This window comes from Parasteatoda tepidariorum, chromosome 4, assembly GCF_043381705.1.
Source record: "Parasteatoda tepidariorum isolate YZ-2023 chromosome 4, CAS_Ptep_4.0, whole genome shotgun sequence".
Lineage (NCBI taxonomy): Eukaryota > Metazoa > Arthropoda > Arachnida > Araneae > Theridiidae > Parasteatoda > Parasteatoda tepidariorum.
In genome coordinates, this window is record NC_092207.1 from 36,220,665 (window position 1) to 36,242,902 (window position 22,238).

Below are 22,238 nucleotides of genomic sequence, written 5' to 3' on the forward strand. Positions count from 1 at the left end.
GGTTAAAGCGTGGAAAAATTATAAAATATATATATATATATATATATATATAATGAAAAAATATACATATATATGTATCATATGCCTGCAAAATGAAATATATGTAAAAGGGAAACTAACTTACATTTAATTCTAACGATGTTTTTGTTAGATATTCTTAAAGGTCCCGAACTCAATAGCATTTTTACTTCAAATTTGTTTTGCGTAAATGCAGAGTAATGCGCATATAGACACGTATTCGAGGAAAAAATAAACGGTTTATTCCATTTACCTTGAATTTCGAAAAAATCCATTTTTACATTTCGTTTAACCTTGACCCGCACAATGGAGAATCTTCTCTGTAAAGGATCATTCAATATTCTAGAACGAAGTGCTAAATGGGTCGAATTTCCGTCGATAAAGAATGTTTTTTTCACTGCTAAGGTTTCTTCTGCCAAGGTTGGGAGAAAAAGTAAAAGTGACAAAGGGGAGAAAGTGACTACCTGTTGCTTCACGAATTGGAGCTTTTTATAGGTTTATTGCTTTCTGGATTGTATGTGAGGAGCATCAAATGTTTGTTATGAAATATGACCTTCCTGAATTGTTGAGCTGTAAAAGTGATAGTAATTCCTTGTTTTAATGAGTATATAATTATCAATTATTTTTATTATAGTACAGTAAGTAGCGCAAAAAACTAATTAAAACTTTTGATCTAGCAATCGGATTTTCCCGAACTTATGTGCTGTCTAATTGATTTGAGGATTTGACCTTAATTGAACTAATTATTTTCTGCAGATGATATTTTAAGTTAGCGAAACAGACACGAAAACATATTCTCTCTTTTAAAAGCTATTTCTCTCAGAAAAAATATATATTATTGAACTTTATTTTTGAAGTATTTTGATTTTTGACTCTCAAACTGTTGAAGATAGAATTCATTACAGTATAGTGCATTAAATAAGGCTAGATATAAAGGAAAATTTACTTTATTTTAATATCGTGCAAAATTATTTTGAACAGTTCTAGAATTAATTTATATCAAGCATTTAATATAAATATTTTTATTTCAATGCTAGGAGTAGTACAAAGCTTCAAGCGACACATTTAAAGCCGCGGTAGCACATGGGATAGAGGGTTCGTCTCAAAATGAGATGACCCAGGTTCGAATCCTAGCGGTGGCTGCTTGATATGATGTCTGCTTCCGGTTCGCTTCAACCACAATGCCGACGTAAAATATCATCAGTGGTAGACATCATGGGTTGCGATCACTTAGCCATCGGGATACTTTTCGTGATGTTTTCCCTTATGTAACGCAAACCCATGTTAGTAATTTTAAGAAGTCATCCACGAAGGCTAATCTGTCCCAATACTTGATCCAGGAGTTTCATTGTCTTCTGGGTTGGGATCAAAACTACAAGATTACAGAGTTGAACATTGACTTAATTTTAGAAACTTTGTCGTAAACTTTGAATAAGGTCGGCTGCTCATCTCGGGTTACATAAAAAAGGGAGTTTCCTTGTCTTCTGGGTTGGGATCAAAGCTAACAGAGTTGAACATAGACTTAAACTTAGAAACTTAGTCGTAAACTTAGAATTAGGTCGGCAGCTCATCTCGGGGTATATAAAAAAGGGAGTTTCCTTGTCTTCTGGGTTGGGATCAAAACTACAAGGTTACTGAGTTGAACATTGATTTAAACTTAGAAAATTAGTCGTAAACTTAGAATTAGGTCGGCTGCTCATCTCGGGTTATATAAAAAGGGGAGTTTCCTTGTCTTCTGTATTGGGATCAAAACTACAAGATTACAGAGTTGAACATAGACTTAAACTTAGAAACTTAGTCGTTAACTTAAAATAAGGTTGGCTGCTCATCTCGGGTTATATAAAAAAAGGGAGTGTCCTTGTCTTCTGTATCGGGATCAAAACTACAAGGTTACAGAGTTGAATATTGACTCAAACTTAAAAACTTAGTAGTAAACTTAGATTAAGGTCGGCTGCTCATCACGGGTTATATAAAAAATGACACACTTTGTAGTTTACATATGATACAGACAAAAAGTATTTTGATTTCATCATAATAGAGAACGGCGTTCAAAATCATCCAAGAACTAATATTTGATAATGCAATTTTGCATCACGATAGTTTGTATAGCGTGTTAATATATTAATTACTTACTGACTATTTTTGAAATTACATATAATCGTAAACTTTATTTCGTTATGCTGGCCAGTTGGTTCACCATCACGAATTCTTCGCTTTGTAACTCCACGCTGACCCTTCTGCAAATCTGTATTCGTTACAATAAGTATTCATGACGGTAAGTTCTTCATTAATTTCATTAAAAAGGTTAAAAACGGAACTGAAACAACTAAAAACTAAATATTTTTCATTGACTTCATTAAAGGGGAAAAAAACGTGCTTCAACGTACGTGATTTCGTAAGTTTCAAGGATTATAATTTCTTCTTTATTTTCAATGAGCAAGTCAGGTGTCATCCAATTGAGCATTGGCATTTTCGAAAAGCAGAGAAATAGAAAAGTTTCGTATAATTTTTTACTTACGTTTGTTGTTTCATTTAATCTGACTGTTGTTTGAGACATATCGATGAATTGATGAGTGTATCCAACAGGTCCAGAAATCGGAGTAACCGCCGATTCAAACAATTCCTGTAATCATTTAAATGTTGCTTTAATATAAATAAATAAAAACAGTGTAAATATTTCGAGTACTCTGTAGTAATTCTTGTCAAAAATGGAGTAAAAAGTTTTACACAACAGGGGTCGTAAATTTATATCGATTTTTAAAAATTGAGGTATTATTTACACGAATTGATTTGATATAAGAAAATAAAAAGTTCATGATCTTGATATTTTAAAGTGAAAAGAAATGACTCTGTTAGGGTAACACAAGATTTAATTTATGTATTTACTTGCTTGTATTAAAATTAATAGATTAACTGAATTGCTATAAATTGATATCGAAATATTTAAAAGTTATCAAATCATTAATCACTGTTTTCAAAACGATAAAGTTACACATATATGAAGTCATTAAATTAAACATAATATGAAATTATAAAATTATCCATATAACTGACAGCTTTCAAGCCTTTCTTGTATCAATTTAGTTACAGATCAATAAATCACACGCGAAATTTAAATAAATATAAATTAATAGCTGAATACCTATTCTTCGTACGGTATGAAAAAAATCAGTAAATCAGGACTGAACAATACTACAAAATCATGCACAAATTTGTAGGATAAATACTGACAGAAAAAAGCTAAATTAATTCCAATGTTTTATTTATTTATTATTTGTTGCTCGTCCTGATGGCCTTACGTTATTAGATTATGCAAAATAGTATTTAGTAGTATATCCCATCAAAATAAAGATTAACTGTATTCAGTATCATCTGGCATAATACTGTTGCTTGTGACATTTGAAATTTACCACAATCAAAAAACTTCCATCTGTATTCATATCTTCGAAGGACCATAAAAAAACCTATTTCCTCAGTATGTATCATATATTGTACAGTACTGGTGCAGCTATGATAGACACCAAATTTACTCATAAAATACTTAGTACCTATATAAGAGCATATTTGGTACCCATTAAAATCACACCAATTACCATAACAGTATAGGGCAAACTGCTAAATTAATGCATTATTGGGTGGCAATAATAGTATGGCGACTTTTTACTGTTTCTCATAACAAATAAGTACATTTTCTCAATTAATTTCATTTTTTAGTACATAGCTGATTTTTTTATATTTTACTAGTTACTATTGTTACTAGTACCTATTATCAAAATTAATTAAGTATTATTGATATTAATAGTGGTTTGTGCATTTTTTTAAGCTCTCTTTAACGAATTAGCATCATATATCTGGACTTTGCTTCTTAGTACATAGCTTTTTATTTGACTTCAATTAGTAAATATTTCCAAAATTAATATTCATTGGCTTAAATAATTATGGCGTTTGTTATGTTTATCCTCAACGTAGTAGCATTTCTATATTAATTTTGCTTTTCAGTACAAAACTGTTTTTTAATTTAAATTACAACTGATTTCAAATTATTTAATTTCATAGTAACACGTATTAAAAGCATAACTAATACATTAAACAAAATAAACACGAAATTTCAGATAATCTCAGATCAGATTGGAATAATAATTTGGAGACGTAGTCCACCTATGCTACCACGATCAAGTTGATCAACCATATAATCTGACGTAACAAAATAAAAAATAATTACGCATTCTGGAATGTACAACAAACAACTTGTTTAATTAGAGCTACAAGCCAGTAAGCATCACGGATGTTATCTTTAAAATATTTGACGAAACTGAATCATTGATAGTTTATTTTAAAACAATGGGTTACGGTTAACCAATGAGAAAATTCTGCGTCTTAAATGTCTCTGAATTAATGCTATTTTCAAAAAATATTAAAAATCGGACTTAGCAATTTGTTTGCATTGCATTCATTTAACTTTACAAATCTTCTGTTAAATTTTTGCACGAAAGTGAGGAGAAAAATCATGAAACACTAAAAAAGTGTGCACTACTTGCTTTTGAACAAAATAGAATCTAAAAAGAATCCCCACTTTTTGTACGTAAAATGTCGCACAGCAATGTGAAAAATGTTAATTATAAAATTTTTATTAATACGCATAAATTTCCAGAAATTGTGAACTAAAAGTTTATTTTCACTAGACCATTAAACAACATCACCTTTTAAAATGTTTTGTGGAAAACATCACTTACCAAAGCTTTTTCGTATTGCTTTTGTCCTATGATTTCTGTGCTTTCAAACATGTCTTTACCAGGACCGAACGCTATACATTTCTCATTCTGAAAAAGGTAATTCATTACTCGAAATTTAGAAACTCTTTAAAAAGAAAATTTTAAAAATATTTATTGATAATTCACCTGTAATGATAGGAAAATTATATTTAAAACAGGTTATAGTATTTTATTCAGTTTTTGTCAGTAAGGTATGATTTGTGAGCTTTCAAACATATTAACCAGGATCAAGCGACTTTAAACGAAACTAATTTATAAGAACAAAAAGGGCATCACATTTAAAGCAGGTTTTATGTATTTTTACAGGCCAGCTTTATCAAATTTATTAAATAATATTCTTATTTTATTTAATAATGCAAATTTATTCCATCAAACTATTTGCAAGAAAAATTATTATTCTGCCTTAATACTCCATCATCCTTTTTTTCAATCATAAATAATCTTCGACTGTCTAAGATAGGATTTGCGCTCTTAATCTCTTCCTAGGGGTAATTTGGTCTAGACGTAAAATTTTTGGAGTCTAGTTATATTTTATTACCGGACATTTGCCTAAGGTAGAATACTTCCCATTATATTTAGTATTTTTAATATTAATTTACTGAACTTAAGGCTACAGAGGACACCCAAATCAAGAAGTATTCACTAAAATTAAATTATTTTGTATATAACAAAAATAGGCAAACACTTATATACTAATTCTATGTAATAAATCTTTGTTTTAGTAGCAAATGTTTTGGAAGGCTAAATTGTTGACCCAATTTGAAATATAATACTTGAAACTTTTAGAAATGTTCTTTTTTTATTCATGAATATTTGCATCAGCAAAAATGAGCGTAGGAAGTTAAAATCTTTTTTTTTTCCTTTTTTTAATACCACTACTAATTTTAAAAGCACCTCTTATATAAATATCGCTATACTATAGCGATGAATCGAATGATTTACTAACATACAACATTTCTGGTGTTTTGATCTAAGTTAAATCAGTTCTTCTAAGTTAGTTAGTACTGGAATTTTGATCTATGTTAAATAAGTTAAACTTTTTTTGTTTTTTTACATAAGCAAAACTATATTGTATAACATTATGCATTCCACCTTATAGCATCATTTCAAGATAAAGAGACCAAGGCCTATCTGGCCCAAGTCCCACCGACAAATAGAAAAATATGATTTCGAAATTGCTGATATTAAAGCTAGAAATAAGTTATTGAGTTCCTCTCCTCATTTGGTTGATCCGTATTTGGAATGATTAAAAGTGACAATGGTTAATAACGATATAAGCATGTGTATTCACTTAAAAAAAAAAACGCGTCTTGAACAAAGTAGTATTCCTTCTTAATCAAAAAATTGTGTGCACGAGCTGATACAAGGAATATATTCAACGAGTCTATAGTGTTTCTAAGTTTTTTTTCGAATGGCAGGCACTGAACTTTATTCGTTTCGCCTTAGAAGATACCAGAGGTGTTACTCATTTCGCGTTACCAAGTGAGCACCTGTGAACCAAAGTCACGGAGGCGAGCAACATTNATTTTAATTCTGCTAATTTGAAAAAAAGCTTTGCTCAAAACTAGTTGGCTCTAAACCAATGTCTAGCATTTTAAGAATACTATTTATATATATTTTTTTTACTGAAAATGCATATAATTAATTTTATTTATCTGAATCCTCAAATTTAAAATTAGTATAAAGACATTTTTTAAGCAGTGCATTTATTTATTTTTAATCTAATATTATTTTTCATGGTTTTTAAATCATTAATTATAGTATTTTACAAGTTATTGAGTATTTTAAGACATATGTAAAAGTGTTTTACTTCGCCATTGCATGTGCTGGTGTCCTGATCACATGGCAATCCTGTATCTATACATTTAGGACCATTCGTATTTGGCGAAACATCACCCTCGTTTGCTTGAGCAAATGCCGCTACAAATGGACCCTAGAAATGTAATATCGAAGATGAAATATTTTATGAATTATCTTTAAAAAGAAATCAGTTATTATTTTATCTAGTTATGACAGTTAAAGGGGTATTTTTTCATGCATAGCTTATTTAACAGCAAGAACACGTGACGATTGAACATTCTAATTTATAAATGAAGTATTAAGAATGACAGTAAATAACGTTGCATATGTATATATATTTTTAATAATTATTAGTGTTGAGAATACGTCATTAACTAGTAATTCACATTTTTTTTAATTTTAGTGAAAATAATTGGAAATTGAAAATAAAATAACAAAATAACAGATCTAAAATATCAACAACCAAAAATGTGATAACGTACCAAACAAATGGTCATTTTTGAAAAAATTATACTTTTATTACTCCAAAAAATATTTAAAGGATCATTATTAAAAGTTGACTGGTTCAGATTTTTAAAAAAATACTTATTTAATTTTCAAAACTTCGAATAATATTATAATATATGGTTTCGAATCAAAGCAATTAAAAGTGTTATGACATACAAATTTTGAAGCAATTTAAATTTCGAATCATGCAGTCTATAAATCAATATATTCATTAAAGCCAATAGATAAAAAAAAACTTTGATTCCTATTTCGAGTTTTATATACTGAAAAGTTAGATTACAAAAGATTCAAAAGAATTAAACGCTTTGAAAATTGCCCTCATTTACAGGTTATGCAGTTTTGATGTAAATACCAAATGTTGTGCAAGTAAGCTTTGGTTTTACTCTCAAAACTTTTTTCAATGACGTGCTTATTAGTAGTCGATTTTGGTTCATTCTCCATTATACATTAAGACGTAATAATAATATAAAGACATAATATTATATTATAAAGACATAAGTACTGTTCCATAACGAAATGAAGGCTTGAAATTTGGTGAGCAAAACCTTTAAGATGATACGAGTATCTACACAAGGACCTATGGTCTTTTTTTATGACATATGGTCTTCTTTTAGTGTGGCCTGAAGTGGGAAAACAATAGAGTTCAGTATTTAGGGTGATGATTAACTAAAGAACTAAGGTCTTTTTGATGATGATTAACTAAAAAAATTCTTCCAATGCGAGAAGATGAAAAAGGTGTTTGGTTTATTTGTTCAGAAAAAACAGCTATTTTCAAAATTCATGTTTTGTAAATGAATTTTAAAGAAGTCGAGACTTACTAAGCTAGGAGTTATTAAAACTTGGACTCGTTCATGACAATTATTTCTAAAGCGGTTGCTTCGATTTGCTTTATAGCCATTTTCTTCAATTTGGTGGTAGTATTGTATCGTCAACTGGAGTTACTTTTACTCATAACTTACTCATGACTATACTAATTCTTATGAATATATATGATAGAAATGGAGAAAACCCTTTAAATTTGATAAAAGATATCTGAACTTACAATCAGAAGATTTTCTGAAAGGAGTTTCTCGGAAAAACATTTGTGGCGATAATAGTTATTATGACTTTCACATCAAGAAGGAATTTTTACAGAGTTCGCTTTTCCAGAGAAGTTATATGAAACAGCATTTTTCTGGCAGATGTTGCTTCCAAAACTCCACCTTTTTTTTTAAAGATTTCTCAAGATTTTTTCAAATAGCCTGGTTCAAATAACAAAAATACTGCATGTTTTCTTTTTTTGCCGTTATTTCTGCCAATTAATTTTAATAAAACTTTTCAAAACTGATGCAAAAATTTAACCTAAGTCTAGTACATACAAGCAGAATTTCTAAAAACATTAAGAGTATTTTTAAAAAAATTCTACTGCTCTCAAATTCATTTTGGTAGTTTTACACACAAATCATTCTGGATGTTTACTACGAGAGAAAATTATGAAAATACATTTAAAGAACATAAATCAACTATATAAGCCCTTCCACAAGCCTTAAAATTATTTTCTTCTTAATCCGTATATTGGTACGCGGGTTTTTACTATAAGTTTTAAACTGGGTAGAGTAACTCCAGTTGACAGAATTATGGATTACCTGGATTATACTTTTTTCGGTTATTTACCCTGGATTTTTATTTCAAATTTTGGTACTTGAGAAGTATTATTAAATTAGTCTTCTTCTTTTGAATTTCTATTAAAAGTTAGTACAGTATCTTAAAAAACATTCGTGGGATTATCAAGCCATGCTATGGTATACAGCAAGACGTTTACAGATGGCAATGACTATGAGACTGCCACTTAAATCAGTTAAATTTTAAGCAATGTTAGACCAAAACTTAGAAAAGTCGATTTTCTAGATAATTCGAGAATGCTTTTCACTCCCAAACATTTAATCTTATTTTATAAATTGATTATTTTTACAAAAAATGACAGTTCTTTGTCAAATTTCCAGGTAAAATGGTAATTTTCCAAAGGAACTTATCCTATATCTCTTTCACATTTTAAGCTGTCGCTTTACTTCTTTCTCAAGTAAAATTTAAAAACAAAGTTTAAAAAAATTATAAACAAGTCGCTTCCTTTATTTTCCTGATTCATCAATAATAAAAAGTTATTTTAATTAATACTTTGGATAATTTCTTGGACAAGAATTTATCTCCAATGACAAAACTATTAAATTAATAAGAGTTTGAGACCTAAAAAGGAAAAATTATTTTTCCTATTCACTTAAGACATTCCTTTTTCATATTCACTTAAGACAAATACTGGCAATCAATTTGAAAAGAAATGGAAGGTAATTTGATATACTCTATGTTTTTTATTTTAGTTCTAACAAAAATAAAATTGTATTGTTTTAAGTCAGTTGAGAAGCACAGAATTTAAAATGTAAGTATTTTATTATTTATTTCATTTTAGCCTTGCATTTGTTAGTTTAAATTTGATCTAGAGGAGTCAAAATTTAGATTGTTAATAACATTTTTTTGCATGATTTAAAAATCAATGGTAATTTGCTTTGTTATCAGGCAGAAATCTATAGTTGAAATTTGAGCACTCTAGATAGTATTAGCGACTGAAATATTGATTATAAATAAATCAAATAATAAATAAATAAATAAATTCTTAAATAAATAAATTCTTTTTCCCGCTCAAATGGAAATGAATTTTGCTGGCTTACTCCATAAAACATTACTTATTTGTCACCCAGAACTTGATTTGTCACCCAGAACCAGCTTGATACCGTACACTCTATGTTCAAATAATTTTTTATTAAAATTTTTAAAATCGCCTTAATGAATTAGAACATTCAGAACCAGCTTGATACCGTACACTCTATGTTTAAATAATTTTTTATAAAAAGTTTTAAAATCGCCTTAATGAATTCGAACATTAAGAACATCCAGCTTGATACCGTACACTCTATGTTTAAATAATTTTTTATAAAAAGTTTTAAAATCGCCTTAATGAATTAGAACATTCAGAACCAGCTTGATACCGCACACTCTATGTTCAAATAATTTTTTATTAAAAGTTTTAAAATCGCCTTAATGAATTAGAACATTAAGAACATTCAGAACCAGCCTGATACCGTACACTCTATGTTGAAATAATTTTTTATTAAAAGTTTTAAAATCGCCTAAATGAATTAGAACATCCAGAACCTGCTTGATGCCGTACATTCTATGTTTAAATATTTTTTAAAACCAGTTTTGAAATCGCTTTAATGAATTAGAACTGCTTCAATGATGGTAAATCAAAATCTCTCAGATTTATATAATCTTATTCACTTAACAAAACAGTGAAGGTCAAATGAAACAGAACTATTATTTTGATAAGAAGTTTTTTTATGATTCTTAAAATTTATGTGTCCCACTTACTTTTCCAAGAAGAGCGTTTTGATTCATTTTCTTCTCAAAAAGCAAAGATGCATAACCCTTATTGTCACTACTAATCAAATCATTTGTGTTGTTCATACTGGTACAATGAACGGCGAACCAGCTGCAAAATAAAAGATCAAAAATCGAATCAATTATCTGTCAATTAATGCACCAATTATTTCCTCTTTAATCTTGATCAAGAATCACCTGATCGACATTAAATCTCATGTTAAAGAAATGCCATTTTATTTCTTCAATTGCCTTATTAAAAATAAAGAGTTAGTTCAATCATTTTAAAGCTCGTATTTATTATATCGTCAATAAAAACAGCAAAATTAAATTTAAAATTCTTATAAATCGTAAATTTGTCAAATTTAAATGTTAAAACTTTTAATAAATTTAATAATAAAATTTAGCATGGTTTTTCCGGTAAATAGTGTACTATATTATTATAAAAACTCGAAATTTTAACTAAATATTATTATTTTAAAAATGAATTTTTAACGAAATTGTATTAAGAAAATTTAAGAAAATATTTTTATATAATATTTTTAAGAACATAAATTAGTTATGAAAAATATTATTTAAATGCTAAAAATCATATTTTTCCTGGAATTATTAATAAAAAACATGCTTTGTTTACATTCAGATCAACGAAGTGGCTTTTACGAGGAATTTATTTACGTTTCAGTTTTATAATCGGTTAACAGTTAACTTAGCTACGTCACAAAATGAAAATTTGACTAGTTTTTCTTTTTTCATATGTCTTAATTTGAATATAATAAGTAAACCTGAATGACGGATAGACTAAATAAACTGATTTCCTGTCCCTGCAAAAAGGAAAAATTGATCGGCTGCAATCAGACCTTCACATTATCATTGCAAGACATTTACGTTATTCTTTTAAAGTATCATCGCCATCATTTGGTACAAATAAATTGAACAATTTCGTAACATTAATTGTAAGATACTAGTTCAACTATAAATTAAAAATACTTTATCCTAATTTGGTTGACATATTTCTGCAACAGCATGCCTACTATTCGTTTAAACGGAATATATGGTTTCTAAACTTAGATGGTAAAAAAGAACGATAACTCCAGGAGAGGCTGTTGTTGTGGGCAAACTTTTGCAACATCATAGCTATCGATTAGCTGAAAGAAAATGTGTGGCTCTTATGTCACATGGAAAGAAAGAAACTTAAAATTTCAGAAGATACTGGATGCAATTAAAATATTATTTTTGGAAAATCGAAGAAAACCTGCAGTTCAGCTAGTTTAAAGCGGAAAATCCTAATTCTGTTGTGAAAAAATATCATGCGAAAAAGTTCGATGTTTAGACCTAGCAAAAAAATCTAAACTGTTCAACACTGTAAATAATTCTGAATCAAATTCCGGTAAAAAGGTGCAGGTACTTACGGTAGGTAAAGGAATGGTGAAATGGATTTCATCGTCAAATCCAAGTTTACCTGAACATGTTAATGAACAAAAAATCTGATAAACCGTAATTTTTACAGTAACAATTACCGTAAAACCAATGAGCCACTCTAATTAAATAAATATTACTGTACTATTTACGGTATAATATATTACGGTAAAAATGACCGATGATGCACCCAAAGTGTCGTAATTTTATACCATAATTTACTTTACCACTTTATACCGTAATTTGATTTGGAATTGTTTTGGTCAACTAATTTGTATTAGAGATAACAATTTTTGTCAAACTAATTCAGATAGCAAAACTGGGAAAAATGGAATATAATGATAGATAAAAGTTCTTACTTGATCATGCCTATGGGTTTTCGATTAACGTCTGTGAATTTTAAAAGAGTCATCTTTGTATCAATGTTTGAGTCATACCTAGAAAACAAGTTTTGTAAAAAAATCATAATTCATTTTAAAAAATAGAATACAATTAAAATAAAAAAAAATTTTAACTACTAAAAGGATTATTAACAAGAGAGAATTATGATAGAAGGAGAAATTTCTACTTGGTCAAGTTTATGGTGGCTTATCAACTATGTGGGAATTTTAATATTATCGGTGAAAATTAAAGAACCTTATCAAACTTTACTCAATCATCTAACAGCGGAAAGGTTGGTAAAAGATTTCTGAAAAGGGAATTCTTTGACAAAATTTCCCTACAAACTCACGTTAAACGTTATTTCCAAAATGTGAAAATTTTACAGACTTGAAAACGGGTTTGGTTAGATTGTAAATTAAAAACCATTTTTTATTCGACGTAAAAAAATATATTGTAAGTAAATAAAGTAACAAAGCATATTTATATCTAACGTTGATAAATGGCTTATAAAATAAATAACTTTAACACTACGCTTGACTACTTTTTTAAGCAATTTAATGATTTAGACGATACATAAATGTTACATTTTGCCTAAGTCTTAAATTTTTCCTAGTATCGTTGAACCCTAAACAATAAAAACTTAACGATAAATTTCAATATTATAAAATAATTAAAAGATATAGAAGTTAATAAATAGCTTTAATTAAACACAGAGTTAGCAAATTTTTTTACGAAACTTATGTCAATAATAACTATTTTTAGTCAAAGTGGATATTTTATTTCCTCGTTTAAACCTTACCTTCAAACACTTAACTCAATTCTGACTTTATCAATATGCTCAGAAATCAATAAATCGATCGGAATATATTTCAAAATTGCTCCACAAAATATATAAATTTTTTAATCAAATAGCGATTACATATGCACTGAGGAGCTCTCCCCCCCCCCTCTGCCCAATACCACATGGTGCTCTCACCAGCGCGTGGAAGTGCCTGATTGACCAATTTTTGACTGTATTCTGGAAGCAATTCACACCGAGAATTCTGCAGGCATTCCATAAATCCATAAGAATTCGTGGTGGAGCTAGAGATATCTTCTGAACAGCATATTGCACATGCTCAATAATGTTCATGCCTGGAGATTTGTTAAAAATACGAATGGAAGTGTCAAGAATCAGAAGAGTATTCTTAGAACTCTTTGGTATGTGGGATGTCGCATTATCCTGATGGAATTTCACAATGAGAATGATTGGGGTCAGACAGAATGCTTAAATATCTGTAACTCGTCGGTCTCGTCTAGACACATCAGGGATCCCATATCATGCCAACTGCAAGCGCCCTATATCATGACAACAAAGTTTCTAGCAGCTTTAAGAGTTCCTTAGTGAAAAGCAGGGTACATGGATTCAAAAGGGTCTCTAAACATTCATATTCATCCCTCTGTCTCATACAGTTGGGAACGAGGTTCGTCAGACCAGGATGCGAGTTTCCAGTCGCCAGCAGTCCACATGTGGCATAAGGTCTTGCGATATCAAGTCAAAAGCGATAAAAGAGTGGCTCATTGGCTTCGAAAACCCATATAAGGCTGACACTTGTCGATGTCCCAGTATTGAAATGTTTGGCTATTTGAGGAAGAGTCACGTGTCTTTCAAGTTAAATCTCGTCACTCGTCATGGGTCCTGTTCTTTCAGGGACTTTTTCTGGCTGCAGTTTTGTCGGATATTCAATGTTTCACCGGGACATCTATGTTCAAGGTGCAGTCATGGTACATTTATGATGGAACTGGTCGTACGCGAAAATCCCAATTTCATTGCTACCTCGGATGTTTCATCTCTCCTCCGTCGACTGAAATACCCTGTTCAAATGTACTTAAATCTTGATTACCTGCTATTGCAGCAGAACGAACTAATCAAACAACTTTGCCAGATACTTGTTGAATAAGAATGGAATTGTCGACGGCATCGTAATATTTTTATTGGTATTATACCACTGTTTTCCCGACTCTTTCATTGTGTATAATATGCATAAATTGAGAAAAGGAATTGTTCTAGAGGATGTCAACCGAAACGTTATTCTGTATCTTTGACATTGATGATAAAGATTGTACAGAATACGATGAGAGAAACCTCGGAATGTAACTGGACCAGTTTTATTAGTGTTTGTCGCCCAACATCGTTTAACTTGAAACGGGACACCTTAACTATTATTATATTTTAGTTGCATGTTAAATCAAAAAAAGAAAAAAAAAAGAAAATTCATGTTAGAATCTGGCAAATAAAATAACTTAGTAGTAAGAAAGGTGAATATATGTCTTACATGGCTCTTTCTTCTTCTGGGTTGTTTAAATAGGAAGTTGGACTTCTGTTAATACTGGCATTGTAAAGATGTCCTTCATTGTGAAAAATGTATCCTGGTTGCATGTTTTTGTGCGCATTTTCAACACTCTATAACAACAACACAAGAGTAAGAAAATACTTAAAACATTCAAATAAGGAAGAGTTAACTTCTTTATTTGGAGTGCGTATCAATAAAGTTAAAACAACATGAAAAAGCTTAGATAAAATTTTACAATCATTTAAACACTACAATGAAACACTTCAAAGGTGCTCGGAAACGATCATACGTCTGTTGTAATGCATTATAATTTATGTAATGCGCTATAATTTATGCATGTTTACGCAGTTATAACTTTATTGTAATTAGAACATTTATTTTACTTTATAGCCGTCATTGAACAGGCGACCCGATTTCGGATTTACGATTGCTAATGTTCTATTCCGCAGCCTTGTATTTTTGAGCCCTATCCAGAAAACAAGGGAACTTCTGGATAAAGTATTGAGTGAAATTTGCCTTTCGTGGTGGACTTTTTGATGGTACTAACCCATATTTGCGTTACATGGAGGGAAAACCACGAAAACCACTTATGTTTAACCTGACATCAAGGGGACTCTAATCCATGAACCTTCTATCACAGAGGATATTGTACGTCAGCATTGTGGTCAGTGCGAGCCAGGTGCGGAATTTGTATCAACCAGCCATCGCTGGGATTCTAACCCGGTTTACCTTATTGGAAGGCGACTGCTCTATCCCCAGAGCCACCACGACTAAGAACATTTATTCATAATAAATCGAAGTTTCTTCGTAATAACTTTTAAAGGTACTTTATAAAATTTAAAAAAAGGACTCCGTGGTGTAGGGTGTGCTAAATGAAAGTTGATATCCCGTGTAACTTTTCATAAAAAAATTGATTTGAAATAGACACTTCAAACATACTATTCACTTTCACACTGGTACTAACTATGAATTAAATATTCCCCAGAGAAAGCATTTTCTCCCTCACTCTCTACAGAATCGAACCCCAATCTCTTTGTTTTCCACTCCGAATCTCTAACTTAATAACAGTGTGTAAATCATTCGTTATTTTCCGTTACTATGACGATCATTCATTTCCATGACTAATTCAAAATCGTCAGGTATAGGAAATTGTTGTTTGACACTGAGTCAAATTTGGAAAAACTATTTTCCCACTGACAGCATTACATAAAGAAAAGTTATGTATATAAATTTAGATTAAAAAAAATTATAAAAAGAAAACAAATACGAACCTCTTCTCTCAAAAATATGCTTTCGAATTCTATTGGAATTAAGGGCTAATTTAATTTAATTTGCTTCGTTACCATCTCTCAAAAAGTAAGATTTAAAGCCTATGCTCTTCTGTAACCATAACGATTGTGAAGACTATATTTAGCATTCAGTAATTTCGAAGTAAGCTTAACTATACCTAATGAGCTTAACCGTAAGACGTACAATTACCATATTATTATATCTCTATTCTTATGCGAAGCTCTCTGTTACAGTCTTAAGGTTTTGTTTACTTCGAAAAGATGTTTAATGATTCATTTCCAAATAGATTACACTGGAAAACAATTTTTTTTCTCTGCTGCATGAGATTTTCTAGAAGATCTCTAATACTTTCGTACCACTGATTTCAATAATGCAATCGGTTTATCATTTCAAGCAACAGCTTTTTAATGATATTTTAAATCTATATTTCGCAGAGGTATACAAGTTTAATAAGGTTATATAAGACATAGGGTCGCGGGAATATTGCTACAAACTTCTAGAGAAATTGGGTACATCATCAAGATTAAAATTGTATATGAACCCACGGCAGGAAATATCATCATACGTAGCTAGGGGTGCTTTACTATTATGAACTGTTCCTTCGTGTTCTTTTGAACAGTTCATTATAGATAAGAGCCCCGACTTGCTTACGATGGCATTTTCGGGCATGGGTTCCTCTTCAATTTTAATGCTAATGATGTGTACTAACTCCCCGAGACGTTTGTCGCAGCCTTTATGCGACCCCTTGTTAAATATAAAGTTTTTATAATTATATATTTCGATAAAAATAAACTAATAATATCATTTAAAAAAATGTGCAGCCTTTAAGAGCGAAAATTATTTGAAATCCCTACGCCCGAATCAAGTACTTGTATGAAAGCTACAAAAAATTTGTCCTCGGTGTCATTTAAGATTAATGCAAAAGGTTTATCTAAGAATTGCCTTGCACATTTCTAGTTTTTTAGTTATTTTTAGTTTTTATTCTTTTAAAATTCCATAAGCTGAGTGGACACAGTTTTTTCTCCAAGAGCACATTGTTTATTGACTTTATGAAACTCGCAAAAATTATTGCTAAAAAGGTCGAAGCTGTATTGTAAATAACGTAATATGTAAATACTAGACTTGCTAATTTGGGTGATAAGTGTTTTAGTGGCGTTCAAAACGTCATTTAGCATGCCAGTTGGCTGTTAAAAGAAATGGAGAAGCACGAACACAACCTAAAAATATCTACCTTCAGCATTATTCCGAAATGATACGAAAAATTGATTCCGGCATAATTAATGAATAACAACTTAAGAAAATATCGGCAATAAATGTGCGAATTTTTAATTTTTTTAATAGAAGTTTGTAGCTCTTTGAAAAAAGGTAAATTATTTAATGAAAAACACCACTCTAAACGTTTGTTTGCTTTTTATTTAAAAAATCTGATTTTACAAAATGTGACGACACGTTTGAATACTTATTGAAAACTTACGTAACAGCCCGAAATATTGCCCATTTTATTCTAAACTTCTTATTTTCTGTTGCGAATATTTAATACGATATTTAATGTAGCAGCGGAACAATCTTCGTCATAACGTCATATCTCACGCATCTTATAAACATATGTGGGAATTATGCCTAAGGTGACATTTCTGATGAAAGTTTTCGATTCCAACTAAACCCATTTCATTATACAATGTAAGAAATTTTTCACCTGAAAATTTACTAATAGAAATCATTTAGTTGTGCATAATTACAAATAATGAAATTTACATCGGCAAGTTTCTGTGAAAATACAGAAACGTATTAACCTGATCAGACACAGAACTAACTGAACGGGAAATTGAACCATGGCCGAAGCCGGGTAAGCAAAGACTTTAACCACCGCACGCATAAGTAACTTGTTGCTAATGAAATAAATAAAATTTCATTGAAATACCCGAAAACTCCTTTGCGCAGGCTGGAATGTAAAAGCTGGAATTTTCCGTAATTCTGTTTACTTGCGTATAAATAAGAATTTACGTAATTTTACAGAGATTCTCGTTTTTTTCCCTTTGTATTTTTACAGAAATATCTTACAGTGTGGTGAATATTCTGCGAGCTTTCATTTTAAAGAGTCACGAGTTTAATGAAAGGTATAACAATTATCCTTAAAGTATAGCTTTTTAAAATTCGCGTTAAAAATGAACTGAAAAAACTAGGTAGATTGGTTGAATTGAAAATTAGTAGTTGAGGGGAAAAAAAGCACTTTCAAACTCATAATAATTGTGGTGTTCCTTGAGAAAGGCAAATGCATTCCAACTCCTCCCGAAATGTAACTGGTTTTTGATAATTTTAATCCATTCGTTGCAGAATTCGGAACACGTTTCTAATTTTTTTTCACTCTGAAATATTTGATTGGGATAACTCATGTGCGTAGATTTTAATTAAAATTAGCTAGGATACTAAAAATGTATATTGTGAGCTGTCACTACCCAATATTCTATGATTTAAATTTTTCAATATATTTTCAAAGGCCCGGGATAACCGGATTGGTAGGACATTGAGCCCATTTCCAAGAGGTCGTGAGTCCGATCCCGCCGGCCGAAGACTCCTCGTGTAGTAAATGGTGATTGATACACGTTAAATCTGTCGAGTCACAAAGTCCTCCATGTTCCCATAACAAATCATACCTCGGTGGGTACTGATCCAGGAGTTTCATTGTCTTCTGGATAGGTTCAAAATTACAAGGCTAAGGCCGTAAACCCAAAAATTGAGTCGGCTGTTCAACGACGGTTATAAATTAAAAAATAAAATACATTTTCAAATAAGCTATACACATAGCTTGCTGATATTTAGCTCTCGATCGATGAAGACCAATATATTTGACATGAGAAACGTGTCATACAATTTATATCTACCAAATTTCCCATTCCGCAAATGATTATAGTTGCTATTCAGACATAACGACTTTTAATTCTAGGTAATAATGCAAAATATACCATAGAAAAAAGATTGACACTATCATAAGTTTCATACCTTTAAAATTCCATCAATCATGCAATCATACGTCTGCCTGATGAAACCTTGAGATGTGATTATGTACAGTGCGTATTGAAAAAATCCTCCCGGTCCCGAGTGAGTATGCGTACTGCTGATGCATACATTTTTATCAGTATACAAGTTTCCATACTTTTTTTGAAGAGCCTTAACAGCCTGGAATAAAATAAAATAATTAAAAGTCGCATTATATGTGTTTCAAAATGCTATCACTTAAAAAATTTATTTTAAAGAAAAACGAGAAAAACTACAATCATAAAATGTAATTAATTAATTATTCTTTATACACAAATATCAGATTAAACTGAAAAATATCCAGTGTGAATATATATATATATATATATATATATATNTAAATGAATAACTTAAATATTTCTCAATTTTTCATTTTCTACTGAATGTGTTATGAACTGATTTTGAAAACCAGCATCTCCAGTGAACGAAAAAAATATTAATGAATAGTTTATATGTTATATTATATATATTATATTATATAAGTTGGAATTTACCTCACTTTACATGTATAGTTTCCCATAGGAATCTTGGTATTTGGTACAGATTTATCTAGCTATGAAAACATAAAAAAGCCACGCATTTTGGATATCTCCAGGAATTATGAAAGAAAATTGGTTGGAAGAATATCCTTAAACTAATTGCACGTCATTCAAACGGGAAAATTCAGAAATCTTGGTTTGTTCAAAAACATGATGGCATTCATAATACAAAGAATTTTCGGGCATATATAAAGAGGCAACATAGAATGAAAGAAAATAGAAAATTTCACATAAAAATTAAAAGATTAAGAATTTGTGAGTTTTTCAATGTATTTTTTTCCCTTTTAATTTTTGTGATTTTTACAAAAGTGATTTATGATTTTCACTTTACGAAACTTTATTTTCACAGTACTGTTTTTTATTAATACAGTAATTGAAAACTCAATTTTCGCGAGTTTAACTGGTTTAATCGTGTGAGCTGATGACAAGATATCTTCAAAAGAACAAGAAAAACTATTAACATAAAATGTAATTAATTAATTTCTCGGTATACTTAAATGTCAGCTTAAATTGAATATTCCGTGTATGAACAGCGAAACAGTATATTTCAAAATTTTCATATTTCAAATTCTGTAGCAGAAAATCGGCTCTCGTAATTTTTTATAATCAACATTTACCTTATTTCATGTCCATCAAATCGTAATTTAAAATTCAGTGCAAGAAGAAAATATTTCGTTTTCATTTGGAACGTTTTAAAAAATAAATTAATTCAAAAATTCAGTGCCTAAATGACCTCCAGTGATAAAGCAACATCAGTTGCGAATCGCGGCTATTTTCTGCCATTCGGCAATTCTTGATGTGTCTTGTGATTTACAGATTATTCAACATCAATTCTGGAACAATAAATGTGCGTCTTATGATGGAGCAAGAACACGAGTCGGTGATGTTATCCCATTACGAAGGTCATTTTAATAGATAAAAACGAACTGCACTAATTAAATATTATTTCATTAACAAAGACATGAATTGATAATCAGTTTACGATCGCCGGTAATGTGCTTTATTCCGTGGTTGAAATCATAACTGAAGCCGTAATCGTAAATTAAAAATGCTATAAAAAAAGATGTATGATAAATTTATTGCAAATCCTCGGAACAGGAAGAGGTTGGAGTTGGTGGTGCTGAGTCATCTGATTACGGATGGGACTATAACGTAAACGTGATGCATTAAATACGCCGAAATTGAAACGTGGTTTGATTGACCTAGAAATTAAATACAAAATGTAAATTTGATGAGAATAATTGAAAAGAACACTTTTCATTGAAAGTCGTAGAATAAGTTCAGGTTAAACTTTTTTTACATACTATACTTTGTTGGTATGCAAAGAAATATTGTTTGAGTTATTTTGGTGGTTAACGTCATACTAGAGCAACACCAATGAACTACTGGGGACTGTCCGATACCAGAAGGCAATACTGGCATATGCGCACATTCCGTTAAAATAATTTAGTTTGGAGGGAGATGGTGGAAGTAATTAACCAGCCTCCGTATCCAGCTTGCTTACCCTTAAATGTGCTCGTATACACTAGGACATGATAGTGGAGCAAGTGAAGTCCTACTAGACATCTAGGCTTAAGCTCCGAGAATTGAATCCTAAAGAAGGTCATTGTAGACCAGCGTTTCCCAAACGTATGATTTTTGTGTACCCTTTCTAAATTTTTCGTAACGCTGTGTGCCACTAATAAAAAAATGAATGTACCTTTCTAAACGTATGTTAATTTTTCTTTTCTGGTACAAAGTTTTGTTAATATGTTTATTTGCATCAGTGAAAAGGATGATATTGTTTTAGCTGTGATAAAAAAATTGCACGTAAGTTAAAAATCACAACTGGCTGTTGACACCACTAATTATTAACTGTTAACTCTGCAAAAAATAGTCAATAGAAAAATACGTAATCGTAAATTTTCATGACCAGCTCTGTTTTAAAATAAAAGTTTTTGAAATTTTCGTTTGTTGTAAGATATTTCACTGTAGAATGCGTACCACACTTTGGTAAACACTGTTGCAGACGATGAATAAATTCACTACACTGACAGGATAGCATGCATATTTAAAATAATTTTCGAAACAAAAATGCTGAGACACATAAGGACTGTCATTCTATTACACGCATAACAGTATTTCTAGCTTTTCCATTTAATTTAATCCGTAATTTACATTTAATTATCCAATATTTTTCCGAATAAATATATCGAATTATTCACTCAATTTACTCAACAAATCAATTAAACAGTTATCTAATAATTCATTGTAGCAAATGTCAAATACTATATCCAGATATTCTTCCCTAACTGCTAACACATTAGCGTAAATATCCATATCCCTCATATGTTTCCTAAAACTTTGTCATGCCCTTTGGGTTTTAATATTTCAAAAAATTAATAATAATAAAAAAAATTTAAAAATATGTTTTTATGGACTTAGCATAATGGGCTTGACTTTCAATAAAGCCTATTCTGATAAATCGCTAATAATGGATAAGATTTTGTAATGAAAATTTTGTAAGAGATTGTAAGATGATCGATTTATCCAGAGATGTATTTTTTAAATTATTTTTGTTCATATCTTTACTGCTATCTTTATTGTATTCACAACACTTTGTATAAAAATAATTTTTTTAAAAAAATTATAGTCAATATGAAATAATAATAATTTAAGAAATAAATAAATAAATAAATTACAAACAATTTATAAATATTTTTTTATTTAACCAGTGATTAGGAAATATACTTTCC

At 30.2% G+C, this 22,238-nt stretch overlaps 1 protein-coding gene across 1 annotated transcript in view; it reads right to left on the bottom strand.

Annotated features, from left to right (window-relative positions):
* The window catches only part of LOC107456282 (neutral ceramidase), a 114,960-nt gene that overhangs the window by 18,141 nt on the left and 74,581 nt on the right, over positions 1–22,238 (bottom strand). Inside the window, exons 3-9 of the mRNA XM_016074112.3 lie at positions 18,929–19,105; positions 14,621–14,748; positions 12,284–12,361; positions 10,500–10,620; positions 6,601–6,723; positions 4,752–4,838; positions 2,537–2,641 (exon numbers count right to left, since the gene is read on the bottom strand). Of these exons, the coding sequence (XP_015929598.2) occupies positions 2,537–2,641; positions 4,752–4,838; positions 6,601–6,723; positions 10,500–10,620; positions 12,284–12,361; positions 14,621–14,748; positions 18,929–19,105 (819 nt within the window). The remainder of the gene's footprint in view (positions 1–2,536; positions 2,642–4,751; positions 4,839–6,600; positions 6,724–10,499; positions 10,621–12,283; positions 12,362–14,620; positions 14,749–18,928; positions 19,106–22,238) is intronic.